At 33.4% G+C, this 16,738-nt stretch overlaps 1 protein-coding gene across 3 annotated transcripts in view; it reads left to right on the top strand.

The window, feature by feature from the left end:
- Positions 1-16,738, top strand: part of cacna2d4a (calcium channel, voltage-dependent, alpha 2/delta subunit 4a) — an 83,615-nt gene that overhangs the window by 4,834 nt on the left and 62,043 nt on the right. For all 3 annotated transcript variants that reach the window (XM_036210158.1, XM_036210159.1, XM_024287755.2), the window contains exons 3-15: positions 3,409-3,490; positions 5,505-5,621; positions 5,726-5,785; positions 7,063-7,225; positions 7,302-7,433; positions 7,739-7,799; positions 9,781-9,931; positions 11,102-11,176; positions 12,691-12,780; positions 12,909-13,022; positions 13,102-13,180; positions 13,546-13,679; positions 14,839-14,916. In XM_036210158.1, the coding sequence (XP_036066051.1) occupies positions 3,409-3,490; positions 5,505-5,621; positions 5,726-5,785; positions 7,063-7,225; positions 7,302-7,433; positions 7,739-7,799; positions 9,781-9,931; positions 11,102-11,176; positions 12,691-12,780; positions 12,909-13,022; positions 13,102-13,180; positions 13,546-13,679; positions 14,839-14,916 (1,336 nt within the window). The remainder of the gene's footprint in view (positions 1-3,408; positions 3,491-5,504; positions 5,622-5,725; positions 5,786-7,062; positions 7,226-7,301; positions 7,434-7,738; positions 7,800-9,780; positions 9,932-11,101; positions 11,177-12,690; positions 12,781-12,908; positions 13,023-13,101; positions 13,181-13,545; positions 13,680-14,838; positions 14,917-16,738) is intronic.

Below are 16,738 nucleotides of genomic sequence, written 5' to 3'. Positions count from 1 at the left end.
TTTTTTTGGCAAAGATTATAGCAAGGTTTTGTGAAGGTGATAGTTATTCGGCTTATTGTTGTTTAGCATATAAAGTAAATTTGATTATAATAAAATAGATTTTAATTGAATTTGCTGGTTTAGTTTGCTTACAAAAAACATTTTTTTCTTTGAAATGAATAAAGGCAGCAAATAAACACCAGCACAGTGTCATCTGTCAAAAACTGATTTTAATGCAGTGTGGTGTTATAGTCCTGTGGGAACGCAGCTTAGTGAGGTCTTTGGGAACCAGAAAAATGTGCAATATATGGAAAAAAAGGACATCTGCAGGGTCAGGAATACAGTTCATTGGATCTGATTATCAATCTTGTGTTGTAGAGTGCAAAAGCAACAAAACAACACAAGAGGAACTCACTTCACAAAATCCTCTTACAAAGAACCAAATAGCCACTCGGATCACAAATTCTCAAACAACCCATCATCAAAACCTGTCAGTGACCAGCCTCCCATAGTAAGACCTGCTGACTCAGACGAAAGGGGGCGGAGCTCAAAAGGCTTACACAAATTTGAGATCTTTTAAAAAACGGATGCATTTTTCTGATGCATACATTAGATTTCTACACATAAGTCTTTATCTCAAAGGGAAAATGTGGTCCTCGCCAACAATATGACTGAGGATTAAAGCTTTGTGAGATGACAGAGTTCAGCAAGCAGCAAAGGTCACTGAACACAAAATACACGGCCTTGGCTGAGGGAGATTTAGTCGCTAGCCCCTGTTGTCCTGGACTTTAACAAAGCCATGACTGAAACGTTTCAGGTCAGATGGGTCAACTCGACATCACTCTGGTACCAGGAGAGCACAGAACAAATGGTAATCTGCTGCAATAGCTGCATTAATGTTGATGACTAGGACTCCATTTTTAAAAAATGTGAATTCAGAAAACTATAAAATGGATATGTTTTGTTCGTTATATAAAATCCTCAAATTTCATACATTCTTAAAGTGACCTCTCCCAGTAAAAGTCTTAATATTGTCACAATAAGAAGATTTTCATTTACTTTTAATTTTTTTGATTATCTTGATTCTCAACCCATCATCATATATTTTTTAATCTCTCTATAGAAGAACTCTCTGGTCTTCCATTCAATATTTTTAATCTTCCCATCCTCTCATCCATTCATTCTTCTTCTTATTCTCACCTATGTGTTTCTTTTATCCCGCACAAGGCTGGTTCCACCTGCACATTGTAATTGTAATTTTACTAAACATTTTAAAATAAAAAATATTGAGGAAAATTCATGGCTTCCTTCCATAAATTTTTTTGACGGTTGTGTTAACTGGCTTGTTTTGCTGTGTGAATTTACCATTTTGACTTAAAAATCCACTTTGTCGGGGATTGTGGTTTAGTGCATGTGTCAAAGTCAAGGCCCGCGGGCCGCAACCGGTCCACAGGGTAATTATATCCGGCCCTCCAGATCTTTGTATATTAGTATTAATAACGGCCCGATGTTATCTTGTAACATCCCAATTTAGACAAAATATATATTTTATGAAGTGCAAAATATTGACAGTTATTTAAGGTTTAGGTTGATATATTCTGGAATAATATTCTATGGGGTCAAATCAGGATCAGCTTAAAGTGAACGATAAAAACAGATTGAAAACTTGAAAAATAGATGTTGTAACTGAAAAAAAAAGAAGTGAAAATTTGAAGAAAAAAAACAAGTGAAGATTTGAAAAAAAAACTCTTACTTTTCAAATCTTCAGTTTTTTTTTTTTCAAATTTTCATTTTTTTTTTCAGGTTTCAAATTTTTACTTTCTTTTCTCAAATTTTCAGTTCCAACATCTATTTTTCAAGTTTTCAATCTGTTTTTTCGTTCACTTTAGGCTGATCCTGATTTGACCCCATAATATTCCTGCCTGTTTTTAATTCATATTTATATAAAAACAATGTTTTAAAAGTTTAAACAATTTAATATTTTTATGTATTCAATATTTGCTCTAAAATATATAAGAATATATATATAAAATTCCATTCATCGGTTTTCTAAACTTGCTTAATCTTTGTCAAGATTGGGTGGATGCTGGAGCCTATCCCAACCACAGTTGACTTTAAATTTTCAAAAAATAAATATTTTTGTACATCTAAATGAATAAAGAATAAGGAGAAATTAATTAATTTGTGTATACTCCTCAGAAGACTGAAAGTAAAGAAGGAGGAAAGTAAAAGTAATTTTCTGTAAATCTAATTTGTAAAGGATATCTCTGCATACCGCAGTGAGATTGATTAAATTAACTCAGTTGTAAACGATTTTAAAATGACTTTGAATGACCAAATCATATGAGACAAATGTCACGACTGAAAAAGAAAATATATCTGACAGAGTCCTGTGATATTGTTCTTCAAACACACCAGCAGACGTTTGCCTCAGCCCTCCCTGTAAATTATCAGTGACATGGTGATTCCCCCCATAGTTTGAGCCATCTGTCGCATCCTGTCTGTTGCATTACCGTGCACAAGCAGCATTCACATGAAAGGATTTGTAGCCGAGCTGCATATTATGAAGCACAGAATAACCTTTTGACCCACCAGACACTGTCACCTTCAGAATAATCAGCTTTAATCTCCTGTTTGTGAATCTCTTTTCCTTTTTTATTCTGCTGTGTAATTCACACTAAAGCAAAAGCTCCATATCATGCTAACACAAGACTTATATTGAAGTCTTTATAATAATATTATGCTTATTTAGTTTTTTTTTCTATTTAACCCTTTAACTGCCTGCTCAACCAAATGTTGGGAAACGTTTAGAAGACATAAAAATATTGATTGTGTGTTTTACTCCCTGATGTACGGAGCCCCTAAAAGGAAATTAAGGCGAAAAAAATTGATGTAATTTTTTTTTTTTTTCCAAAAAATTAAAACAAAAAAAAAATAATTCTGGTTAGTAAAGGGTGTGAATCAATAAGTAACAAGAACATCTTTTTTCGTTAATTCAATTTTTAGAAAAGAAAAAAAAAAACAGTTTTTATCTGATGTGCAACCAGAATTTTTTTTACCACCTTAATTTTTAGAAAAAAACAAGTTCTAGTTAGTAACCAAAACTCTCTTTTTTTACTTCAACTTTTTACAGAGTCCCTAAGTAATTTTTAGAAAAAAAAAAAAATATACATATATATATATATATACCTTGATGTCTCTTTGGGGGTTCCATACCAAGGCATTAAGCAGCAATAAAAAATACATTTTTTGGTGTTTTTCTTTTTTTTTTTCATTTTTGTGTAGTTGAAGGGTTAAGTTAATTTTGAAGAAATATTTTACAATCTAAACTTGTCTGCATTTCTGATTTCTCTACAGTTATAAACTCATTTTGGTTGGTTTCTGCTGCTTTTGGGTATCACACTGATCATATTTCTCTTTTTTTTCCAGTGTACAGCAGTGGGCTGTTTCCTTTGGAAAAGAAATAGCTGCTCTATCTGCCAAATACTCCGGTGCTAAACTTCTGCAAAAGGTAATAAATCCCACAAATGATGCACACATGGATGTAGTGTCCACTGATGGATGCATGAACAGTCGTGTTAGTGAATCTATCCTGCGCTGATGCTACACTCTCTTTTAATAGTAGCCTTCTTAGATGTGTTTTTAGGGATTCAAGTTGTTTTATTTTCTTATTTTATCCAACTTCCAACACATTCTAGGAGGATGCATCACTTATTGTTCTACCAAATGAGTCCTTATTGTTCATTTATGCTGGAGGGGAGTTGATGATGGCAGCAATAGGGACTGTACGCCATAAAAAAACACATCCTATAGATATTACCAAAAAAATGAACAATTTTAACCAAATTTGTTGCAAAATTTTGAGTAAAATACCTTAACCCAACAGCTAAGAAAATATAAAATTTTAGTAAAGCATGAGTAAATATTAACCCACTCTTCTGGGTAAAAATGACCAAAGCAAAACAGCTAAAAAATCTTCAATTTGAATTAGGAATTGGTAAATATATAACTTTTATGTGTAAAAATGACCTAGAAAAATTATAAGCAAATTTACCCTTGTTTAGGGTCTTTTTTTGTGTATGTTTTTTTTAATTTTACTTTTTGATCATGTTCTTGCTTTAACTTGGCTTGTTATCTTTTTCTAACTTATGGACAACAAAAAGAACGCTTGAAAAAGATCATCCGAAAAACCTGTATAATAAAAACTGTAAAGCTATTGCACATTGAATCTTTTTTAAATTATAAAATGTAATTGCAAAAAAAATCTACATTGACTCCTCGTAAAAACAAAGAGGCAATAAATACTTTGACCTAATATAAAAAAAATGTTTTTTTTTATGTACGGGGCAACTATGTTGATGTGAATATATCTCCTCATTTAAATTTTTGCTGCCTATAGTTGTCCTTTTTTGAACAAAGAACAAAAAAATAAAAAAAAATTTCACATGTATTTCACACATTTTAAGGTACTGATAAAAGGGTAGCATGGGTACAATGTACTCGTTATAATTAAACATACAATCATACATTTCTAATTTGACCCTCTTGTAAGTAAATCCCTCCAGAAAATAGTGTTTAAAAATAGTACAATTACATAAAAATAAAATAAATAAATACAAATTAAAAATTATAAAAAATAAAAATAAATAAAAATAATTAAATATTGTTTAAAAATGTATTGGCTTCCCTTTACACGGATGAAAAATACAGCTTTTTTGGAAGTTGTTGCATAAATATCACCGATGTACAAAGCAATTAAAAAAAAAAAATGTTAAAATGAGACAATCTGTCAACATCAATCAGAATCCAGCAAACTGGCCCATATTTTCTTTACAACTTTTTTATTAAATGCAGATCACAATTTAAAGTCAGACTTAACCTAAGTACCATTCAGAACTGTCTTGTACTAATTACTATGTGCAGACTTTTACCTGCATGTTGGCCTGCAGAATCCCCAGCAGCTCTTTTTGCCATCTGTCATACCTAAGCTAAGAGTCAGCGCTCACACATGTGAATCTATTGTACATATGAAGTATTTACTCCAGAAAATCATTTAAGAGTGAAAAATAAAGCATAGAAGCAAAATAAATGCTGAGTCTTTGTCATCATAGTTTTGAAAAGTTGTGACAAGCTTCAATAATAATAGTAATACCTGCTAAGGTTTATTTTAGTTACATATACAGTATCTATTTTTTAGCATATTTCTTATTTTTTTTCATCAGTTTTAACATTGCATTAAGTTGATTATTTGTTTTTTTTTCCAAACATTTTCTAAATATGCTTTGTACACAACTGAGTTTTATTTGTTTTTTTTTTCTTATTACAAACATATTGGCATTTCAGTTGTACATATAACCCAAAATCCTCCAAAGATTCTCATTTCTGCATTTTTTAAAATTAATTTAATACTCATAAGCTTAAAAGTGTAACTGAGTGCATTAATTACACCTTTTTATATTTATTACTTTTTAATTTTTTTGTTTATTATTTTGTTGTACTTATTTTGTGTTAAATGTGTTGTACAGAAATACAAAGACATTGAAGGCGCTGTGAAGATAGAAGAGGTGGACGGTGAAGAGCTTGTGAAGAAGTTTGCAGAGGAAATGGAAGAAATGCTCGGGAGGAAGATGAAATCTGTCAAGGTAACTCCTCTAGGTTTTTAATTAGCACTGAAATGATCGTGTGTTTCATGATTGTGATTGTTGACAGTGATTCTGTTGATCATTTACACTTTATATTGTTGCAGAAGCTGGCTGAGGCAGCAGAGGATGCTGATCTGGTCCATGAATACAACGAAACACTGCAGGTGTGTCACACCACTTCAGTTATATACGTTTTACTTTCTTCTTTCTTTTTACTTTTGTATTTTTTATGTTCTAATGTGACAAAGTTCTTGTTTGAGCCAATAAAGTAGAGTTGGCACAGCAGTTGCAGACTTTGTGAGAATTTTTTTATTCCATTGAAGAAGAAAAGGAGAGAAAAACGAGCTACAAAAATAAAATATTACGTTTTTTAAGTAGTTACAGCTACAAAAAAAGTAAATCAAATCAATAGGACATAATCAACTAAAATTACTTCAATTTTTTAAGTTTGAAAGACGGCCTTCAGCTTCACAAAACCAAACTGCACCACTTTATAGTATTTAGCCCCTCCCACAGGCCAATTAAATAAATATTTAATAAAAAAAAATATAGTAATATTTCTTACTCAAGTAAAAATTCTCATAAAATTAACACAACTACCCTAACCAAAAATAAGTACACTCAAGTTTATTTTAAGTGTACTTTTTAAAAACAAAAATCAAGTTTACTTCTTAGGTACTTATTAGTGATAAACTTTACAAGTGCATATGTTCATGTTAAGTATACTTAGATTATAATTAGAAAATATACTACGAGTCTACATATATTTAGTATATATTTGTCACTGTCCTTAAACTTTTTCTTACACAGCATTAAAAGTGGAGTAGATGTATTTTTGGAATACTTCCAGTATTTTTAAATTTATTTTAATAACACTAATTAGTAGAAGTTTATGACTTGTAAACCTTAAAAGCGACATTAGGTAGACTTCAAGGTTCATAAACTTAGAGTAAACTTCAAGTTTATTGCCAGTAAACTAATACTAAACTAGACGGTTACTTTAAGTATACTTCTAAGTATACGTTCTTAAACTAAAAGTGAGCTAATTTAGTCCCAAGAAGTATACTTGTTCATAAACTGCCAACATACTTTTTAATTATTTGTACACTTCAGGAAATATACTTTACTATACTTAAGAATACTTGAAAAAATATACTGAAAGTATACAAATAACCAAATTTAAATGAATATACACTCACCGAAAAGATAGTGACGGACTATTCGGTGACAAGTGATGTCACTTCCTGTTCTATGACAGGATAAATGCTCCGGTTTAAAGGTGTGTCAGGTGTGGAAATACAGAGATGTAGACTGAATTTCTGGTGCTCTCCTGCAACCTTTGATGCTGCTTCATCACATTTATCCATTAGCTGCAAAAAGAAGAAGCAACATTTCTGGCTATTAATACATAAACTGGTTTCTCTTCGATGTTTTCTCGTAGTTTGACTACTTTAACTCTCTGCTGATCAACACTGTGGATGAAGATGGAAATCCAATCCCACTCGGGGGGGAATTCCCCTTAGAGAGGAACGAACATTTCAATAAACTGCCAGTCAACACACAGCAGAGTAACATCCAAGTTCCTACAAACGTCTACAATCAAGGTGAAGCAACAACAACAAAAAATCCCACACAAGATTGTTCATTATTTTTCACGATTTCTTAATTGCTGTTTTCCAGATCCAGATATTTTAAACGGAGTCTACATGTCTGAAGCTTTAAATGACATTTTTGTGGATAACTTCCAAAAAGATCCAACCCTCACCTGGCAGTACTTTGGCAGCTCTACAGGCTTCTTCAGGCTTTACCCAGGTACATCCAAATACTAACGGTTACAACTGCATCTTTAATTTGCTATGTAGACTTTTAGAGCTTAAATTAAAGTGTTACCACAGCATAAGGAGAGGTTATGTCATTCTCCAAAACCAAATCATTGTGTTTACTCAGCTGTCTAAGACAATATCTTTAAATTTGAGTACAAATATGACTAAAATGTCATTTTAACATGGTTAAGGAATGACAAAATATCCCTCCTGATTAATTGTATGAATTCTACAGATATATATGGACTCTAATTTTTGCTCATTTAATCTAACAAGCTATGTGTTTTCCTTTAGGTATCCAGTGGACCCCTGATGAAAATGGCGTGGTGACCTTTGACTGCAGAAACAGAAACTGGTAGGGCGATATTCCTGTCAACTGCAGATCTATTAAGGATCTGTTTCTCTTTTTCTTCTGTGTCAGGCTGCTGTAACCAGCAGCTTTTGGATTGACTGGTCCTCGTTGAATCAGCAGCATTAGACACTGAAGGACGGAAAGTTTTCAAAGAGCTGCTCAACCTAAAAAAAACATTTCCTTATGCAATGCAGTTTGCTTAGTTAAACTACTCCCTGCATGAAAGTATGACCAGAAAAAAATGTTAAGATGGCTGTCAGCCAGGAAAATTCAAGTCAGGTGTTGAATAAAGTATTTATGTTACTTTAAACAGATTAGAGTCACATTTAAACAACTGAGTCACATTAAAAAACTGTAATTTTTGAGCAGATTTCAGTTTAATAACAAACATTAACACAGGAAATAAACCCACTGAAATAACATCAGTTACATAAATTGTTGCTTAAAGCAAACCTTCCTACAAATCAGACATATACACTCATACACTGACATCAATACACATAACAATAGGTGTGTATACTGACAAGTGTCTGGCGATACGATGTGTATCGCGATATATTCCAAGACTACTTGGACAATCCTTTTTTAAAGAGTATGACTTAATACACATATTTCGTGGTCATAAAATTCTAAAATGTATTTGTATTTAATGATCACAACATAAAGCACTAGCTGAATCTCATATACAAGTTGCATTTTAGATCCGATACAAGTATCGCCACATGAAGTATCGCGATACATATCGCCAAATCGATTTTTCCCTACACCCTTTCATGGCAAACAACCTATATATTGAGATTTGATTACACATTTTTTACTGTTCATTTTATAGTAAGTAAAAATTCAGTTTCCTTAAAAAAAGGTCAATATTTTGATAACTTTTCTACATTTGTTAATGCTTTAGTGTTGCTTTAATATTAATGATAATAATAGTTTATTTAATAGGGAAAGTGCAATAAAAAAGATGATTCCATTTGGTTAAAAAGGCCAGGCTAAAGACTTATTATACAAATAGATAAAATACAAAATTTTTACAAGATCAAAACAGGCTTATCTTTAAATTTTGACATCTGAAGGTGTTGGCAAGCCACAATTTTTACATTTGTTGTGAAGGTTTTGTATCTAGTCTGCAATTTAATCTCCTCTGGTACTGAGTTCTAGACACTTCAAAACCTTACTTTTAAAACTACAACAAAATATCTATAAACAACCGGCATGTTTTTGGCTGCACAAGTCTTACATCTAAGTAAAAAAAAAAAAAAAAAAATCTTCTAATGTTGCAAAAACACAGTTTAACCTTAATCATATAATATGCTTTTGTAGTTTAATCGCGCAAACCATTTTGAGTTAAACCTCTTAACCTGGTTGACCATATTTCTTAAAAATACTTCTTTTTTGACAGTCAGAAATGAGGAAACGAAGTTTGAAAGTGAATATTTAATTAGTCAAAATACAAAGCCATTTGACTGATGAAAGGTTTTACTGCTGTAAAACGGAGAAATAAGAATCAGTTCTTACAAAATATTTTAAAAAAAGGATTGTTGCCCATTTCTAACATTAAAAAGTATAAGTGGAAGGATTTATCCTCCATTGAAGATTTCCCAGTATAGATGGGAAATGTAGTTCACTTCAGAGGTCATTTTTCATATGTCACAATCTGGAAAAGAGGAAGTGACAGGAACTCAGAGGTGCTTTTGAACGGACTTTCTCTGGAAAGCGGAAATCAAAGAGCTAGACAGCGGATGCCTGGAAAGCTTCTGTTCTCTGCTGCTGCAGGGAAAATCTCATTTGCGTTAATTAGCTTGGAAAAGAAGGGGATGGTGATAAGGAGATGATGGAAAGCACAACAGGAAGAGCAGAGAAACATATAACGGGATCAGGATTTAATTCCGTCTGCTCTGCCCTAACCCCTACACAAATTTCCTTGGAGGTTAAAAATACTTCCTGAGCCTCATTTCGGCACCTCCTCTTTTTGTCTTTTCAGGTACATCCAAGCGGCTACGTCTCCCAAAGACGTCATAATCGTGGTGGACGTCAGTGGCAGCATGAAGGGACTGAGGCTGACGATAGCCAAACACACAATCAACACAATCCTGGACACACTGGGAGAAAATGATTTTGTTAACATTATAGCCGTAAGTACACAACAGTTAGAGCAACTACTAGGGATGTCCCGATCCGATCACGTGATCGGAAATCGGGGCCGATCACGTGATTTGGGACTTGATCGGAATCGGACTCCTTTGTCCGATCAGGATCGGATATTTCATTTATTCTCATTATGATCAGAGCTTTATATTTCATCTTTTCATTCCGGATAAATACTCCACTACAAGTCTGCATGTCATGAAAAGATCACAAAATGTCATTACCAGAAAACGCAGCAGAAAACGGCAGCAGCTCAAGCAGAAGGCTAACTTGTAAACAAAGCTAGCTAGAAAGCTAACTTCCTGGACCAATAACTCTTTTAAAAACGCTTTAAACTGACAGCAAGTGTCTCTATTGGTTTGTCATAACTCAAACAACAACCTCTAAAGGTATTCCAACAGAAAAAGACAGAGTTTTGTTTCTTTTTATTGTGAAGCTCTTCATGCTGCAGACAGATGGCTAAACAGCAGCTGCTAACTGCTACATGCTAGCGCCGTGATTTAACTCCTTAGGACCCGAGCTGTCCTCTGATATGCCTGATTTATTTATCTGACAGATAAATAACAGTTAAGAAAATGAACTACTGTGGTAGTAAAACCGAAAATGTGATGTCTTAAGAATTTAAAAAAGAAGCACATAATCTTAAAAATAAATAAATAAAACTATGTGGCTAGTAGCAACTTTATGACAAATGCGAGAATAATCCTGGTATTACATATGTGTAATCGTATGGCTCCTGCAAATCCTCTGCTTTTATGCTGATTATACACAGAGCTTATGGCTTCACTTCTTTAGATGTTTTTGACCAAATTGCTGCAGGATTTATAAAAAATTGTGTCACTTTTTTTGTAACAAACAAACAGGCACAATTTCATTTTCCAAAAAAGTGTGATTACTACAATGAACGCCTCATTTATAATAATAAAAAAAAGCCTCAATTGTTCTTTTTTAAGAGTAAAAATAGCAAATACAATGAATTTATTATTACGTTTCCATAGAAGGAACAGCCACACAATCTGAACATACATTTTAATAAAATAAAAAAATAATTTAATTTCCTTAGAGAGTAGTTAAAATTTTAAATTACTTATGCATGTCTTTGTTTACGGATTATTCCCTCTACTTCAGCTGACATATTTTGTTCTTTTTCCCTCTAGTACAGCGACTATGTCCGCTATGTGGAGCCGTGTTTCAAGGGCATTTTGGTGCAAGCCGACCTGGATAACAGAGAGGTAAGTAATACAAGCTTAGACGACAGATGCACACAGACTCACAGCCAATTAAAACAACTACCGGCCGCGGATTTATTTCCATTAGTCCTTTGACGACAAGGATTCAGATCAGTCACACTTTCGCACAACCATGACAAATATGAATATGTAACAAGATAATTGTGTAATAACATGATATTGACACAATTAAAGCTACTTTTTGTAGATATTAATCAAATTATTTATTGATAATTGAAGATTTGATTTGAATATTTTACATTTTTAAGTTTCCATGAGACATTTTTGCACTTATCTACTAATATTTTGGCTTAAATATGAGTATTTTTTTTATTGCTTTGTTGATTAGTAGTATTTATGGAAATATTGCCGACTAAAGTCACCAACTATTTTAAAAAATAAATATATTTGTGTAATTTTTTATCTGCTTTTCCTCTGCATCTCTGCGGTTCGTCCTCGTCCCATCTTTTCCATTAATTTTCCACGCCTCATCATATTACTCTCCTCATTCTTGCTCTTCTTTTTGTCCCGCTTCCCTTCCTTTCCGCCGTTTTTCATCCCAACACCTGCTCAGTCTGTTCAGTCTTGGCATGTGTGTGTCTGTTGGACGTATGCCCTACTTTCACTCCCCTTCACATCACTGCAGATCAGGTGAGGCCACTGGCTGGCATCAATCTTAAGCAGGTCACATGACCTCTCAGGATGGGATTTGGTTGGCTGAAGGCCTTAAGAGGCAGTGCTGAGAGAGAATGGGCTTACAGATGTTGCTGTCACACTTGCTAAAACACAAGCAGGAATTCAGGCAGCAGTTGGCTTCACAAACAACTGTTTTAGTTGTATTGTGCAGATTTTGTCATATATTTCTATATTTTTACACTTTATACTCAGTTTGCTCACCTTTTTAGTAATATTTCTGGTGTGATATGACCAATTTGTGCATCAGTGCAACATTAAATTAAGGATAATGGGTAAACTTATGTCTGCCTTTAAAATGATTTAAAGTAGCATTTGGAAAAGTGGTCAGTTATTGTCCACAAACATAGACTTCAAGCCTGATAATTTGATTTTTTTTTTTAGATTATCAATTCAAATTTATTTATTTTTTCCTTTTTTTTACATTTTTTTTGTAAATTGTTAAAATATAAAAAAAAATAATACATGCAAGCATCTCTTTGTTGGTTCTACAATAATAATAATTGAGAATCCCAAAATTAATAACAATAAACTGCATTAAAATGTGTATTTTTGCCATATTTTACACAGTTTCTACTTTGAATTCAGATGCTACGTTCCTAGAGCGTGTGCTTCATCATAGCAAATGTGCAGCAGTACATGAACACCTTAATTAATCCTCATTACCTTCAGGCACTGGGGTAACTTCCCTGTTATGGGTCAGTGTGCCAGGAAGCTCCCGGTGATCCATCCTCTCTCCTGCTCCCTTTTCATGGTGGCACTTTCACCGATATTTATCTCAAAGACTTTGCTCATTCAGTTTTGTGTGTTTTTTTTATTTCCAGCATTTCAAGCTGCTGATCGACGAGCTTCATGTGAGAGGAGAAGGAAAAGTGAAAAATGCAATGAAGGAGTCTTTTAAGATCCTGAATGAGGTCTGTTCTTATTTTAAAAGACACTTTCTCACTTAAAACCATGAGTGTAATCTCTTAGAATTGTGAGGAACATTTTTTAAGCACTCTCCATGAGTTGATTTGAACTGTTAAGTCTGTCGTGCGTTTAGGCTGCAGCGCAGGGGCAGGGCAGCCTGTGCAACCAGGCCATCATGCTGATAACAGACGGCGCCATGGAAGACTTCCAGGATGTCTTTCAGGAGTTTAATTGGCCCGATCGACGAGTAAGACACACAGGAACTTAACGATGGACAAAAACAAGCATCAGTGGCATTAAAAAAAAAAAACTCCTTGTCTCTGCAGGTTCGAGTCTTCACCTATCTAATTGGACGGGAAATGACATTTGCAGAAAATGTCAAATGGATCGCCTGCAACAATAAAGGTAAAATGAGATGACTAATGATACTAGTTAGCGTTTATCTAGAGGTAAAGTTTGAGCTGTTGAAACAATGTGAAATAAAAAAATAAATAATTCTCTAAAAATTAGTTACTCCAAGCAAAAAAAATAAAATGTCACTTTTGCATTCATATATTGATTTACAAGTGCTCAGGAATTTTGTCCTTAAAGTAAAATAAAAGAAGAAATTCCAAAGTGCTCAATAATTTTGAGCTTTAACATACAGACTTTTTTATGCAGTTTTAGCTTTGATTAAAGTCTTAAAGTTCCCAATCTTAAATAATTGAGTTAGTTCTAAGCATTCTTTAACTTTATCCATGTGTAAATGTGTGTTTCTGTGTGTTCTACAGGCTATTACACACACGTGTCCACACTGGCTGATGTCCAGGAAAATGTTATGGAATATCTCCATGTTCTCAGCAGGCCGATGGTTATCAACCACGACCACGACATAATCTGGACCGAAGCCTACATGGACAGTGTGGTCAGTCTGCTCTTTTTTTAATGGATTTTATTTTTGTCATATTGATATTTCACGCTGAATGTTTGCATTTTTTTTGTAGAAAGCATCAAAATCATGTAAATGTCTGAATAGAGAGTTTAACTGTCATTTTATTTCAGTTTTATTCTATAGTACCAGATTATAACCATAGAGCTTTATGTAGAATTAAAAAAATCTCAGATTATGAGGATTACAATGTAACATTTCTCAATTGGCATTTATATTTATGGTACCATAAACATTTGAAGAACTGAACTTATTATTATTAATATATTATTAGTATTATTATTATCAATGTCCAGAAAATGACACATTTGCATCTAACAGTAAGAGACTTCCAGCAGGCTTGAAGTTCCGACATGCTTTGACCTTTTGGGTCATGGATATAAAATGTTAAAAATATTTTACATAAATTATGAAATCCAATCCGATTTCTGCTATTTCTTTCAACGACAACAATCAGTTATTTCCATCTGCAAACGTTTTACAAAACCTCTCTGGTTACATGAAAATCAGCTTTTGCAGTTAATTTAAAGCAGGTAAAATATTAGGTTGAAAAAAAATTTGATTTTTTTTGTTGAGAAATTATCAAGCGTATGTCTGTGTAGGTAACACGTACAGTATACTAGCTTAATTTTACTTAGAAAAACTGAATTCTTGATTAAACAGCTAGTCCCTGCTTGAATGTTTTTAGATATTTGTATCTAGATAGAGTCTGATCTGTTTTCATACGTCACATGTAAGGTGTTTCATTTCATGCAGTTAATTGTTTGTCCCATTCATTCTTCACCTTCAGCTTCCTAATAAAAATGAGGTAATAATATTGGACGTAGCTCAGCTTTGCTGATGTTAGTCATATAATGTGTAATGTAATGCTTAGTCTCTGTAGTGTCCTTTAGTTTTGTCATTTGGTTGCCAAAACTAATAGTTCATTGTTATTGATAACTCAATTCCTTGTAGATTAGGATTGTCAAATTTAAATTTACAAGAAAGGTTTAACATTTAATAACAATTAATATTTTAATAAACTGTTTTAGCCAGTTCTAAATGTACTGTTTTGAACCACAATTGTTACAGTTACGGTCTTGAATCTGACAGAAGAAATGGGAATTTTACTGTTTTTTTAATTGTTGTTTTACAGCTGTTCAACACTCAGGCACAAAGTCTGCTCATGATGACTTCAGTAGCAATGCCTGTGTTCAGCAAAAAGGAAGAAACTGTAAGTCGTGTTATTGCTACACAAAGTAGTTGTTTTTATTCCCTCTTTTGGATAATCCCTTCAGGGGTCACCGCAGTACATAGAGCAGTTATTTTATAGAAAATTGTTGGAAATCCTTTTGGGAAAGTCTCATATTTATAGGTCATTGTTTACATCCAATAGTGGAGATAGAGGGAGTAGAAGACTTTGAAATGGGTAAAATGAGAACAACAGTCAAATGAAACGATAAAAAATACATATTTCAAGCAGTTTTATTTTAGTTATTGTCAATAATATTAAAACCGCAGTTTTAATGTAATGCAGTAGCAAGAAAATAGTTTCTTGAAAGATAAATGCACCTCTGCAAAGGAGTATAAACACAATATATCCACAAACTGAACCTTTACAGCAAAAGGAACAAAATATTTTTAATTCTAGTCTAAATATTCTCTGAATGGCTTGACCCAAAACAACCCATAGTGACCTCAGTGTAACAGAAAAATATCTAAATTTTGTTTCTGTTGTGAATTACACAGTTTGTGCATATTTACATAGTTAATACAAAATTATTGAGTAAATATTTTGCAACTGTGTGTAATTTTTGAGAGATGCATGCGCAAATTTGTGGCTTTCCATGACTGTTCCACGTATATCCACTAATGTCTAACGGACTGTTGGATAACTTTTATATTGCGAATTCGACACACATATCACGTTAAAATCACATAATTGACACGCAAATCACTAATAAAGGTAATATAAACAGCCCAATAATCATGCACGGTTTATGCATAATTTGTGTATTGTGTGACGGGTATATAAATCGGCCGAGCTTTCATCGCTCCACCCATTGCTAGTCTGGCAGGCTTTGAAAGAGGGTCAAGCAAGGTGGGAGCAGTTTTACAAATAAAACTCTGGATGCACACTGGGCCCAACTGAATTGCAAGCGAAAGGGATCAATAACCGCCAGGAAATGCACCATAAAAAACAATGTATTGGCCATGAAAATAGCAAATTTTTACGCCCCTTTTATGGCAACACAGGACAATGTAATTTACATACTACTTTTAAAACAAGTGTTAAAAGCAGCGTTTTTCATGGCCAATACAATGTTTTTTACAGTGCTTTTCCTGGCGGTTATTAACTCGTTTTGCTTGCCATAAAAAGACGGCGTAATTTACATGCTACTTTTAGAATCTGCGTAAAAAGCAGTCGTTTTTATGGCCAATACGCCATTTCTTAACTACACTTTTCCTGGCGGTTATTGACCCCTTTTGCTTGCCATAACAAGACGGCGTAATTTACACACTACTTTTAGAACATGCATAAAGAGTGGTGTTTTTCATGGCCAATTCGGAAGGTTTTTTACAGCACTTTTTGTGTTGATTAACCCCTTTTGCTTGCCATAACAAGACGATGTAATTTATGTGCTACTTTTAAAATGTGCGTAAAAAGCTGCTTTTTTATGGCCAATATCCCGTCTTTTAGCACACCTTTCCAGGCAGTTATTGACCCCTTTTGCTTGCCACAACAAGACGGCGTAATTTATATATTACTTTTCAAACCTGCACAAAAAGCTTTCTTTGTCATGGCCAATTCCCTTTCGCTTCCTGTAACAAGACAGCGTAATTTACTTGCTACTTTTAAAACAGGCGTAAAAAGCGGTATTTTTTTATGGCCATTTTTTAAGGTGCTTTTCCTGGTGATTATTGACCCCTTTGGCTTGCCATACTTACTCGTACTTCTTCCATGGTTTTGATAATTTTATATAAAGGATCACAACTTTTCTAACTTTTTTGCAGTATACTCACATACAGTATCGCCTATTTTGATCTGTGCAATA

Source organism: Oryzias melastigma, linkage group LG23 (genome assembly GCF_002922805.2).
Source record: "Oryzias melastigma strain HK-1 linkage group LG23, ASM292280v2, whole genome shotgun sequence".
NCBI classification, from domain to species: Eukaryota; Metazoa; Chordata; class Actinopteri; order Beloniformes; family Adrianichthyidae; genus Oryzias; species Oryzias melastigma.
Note: the sequence above shows the minus strand (reverse complement) of the source record. Positions and strands in the feature narration are given on the sequence as shown.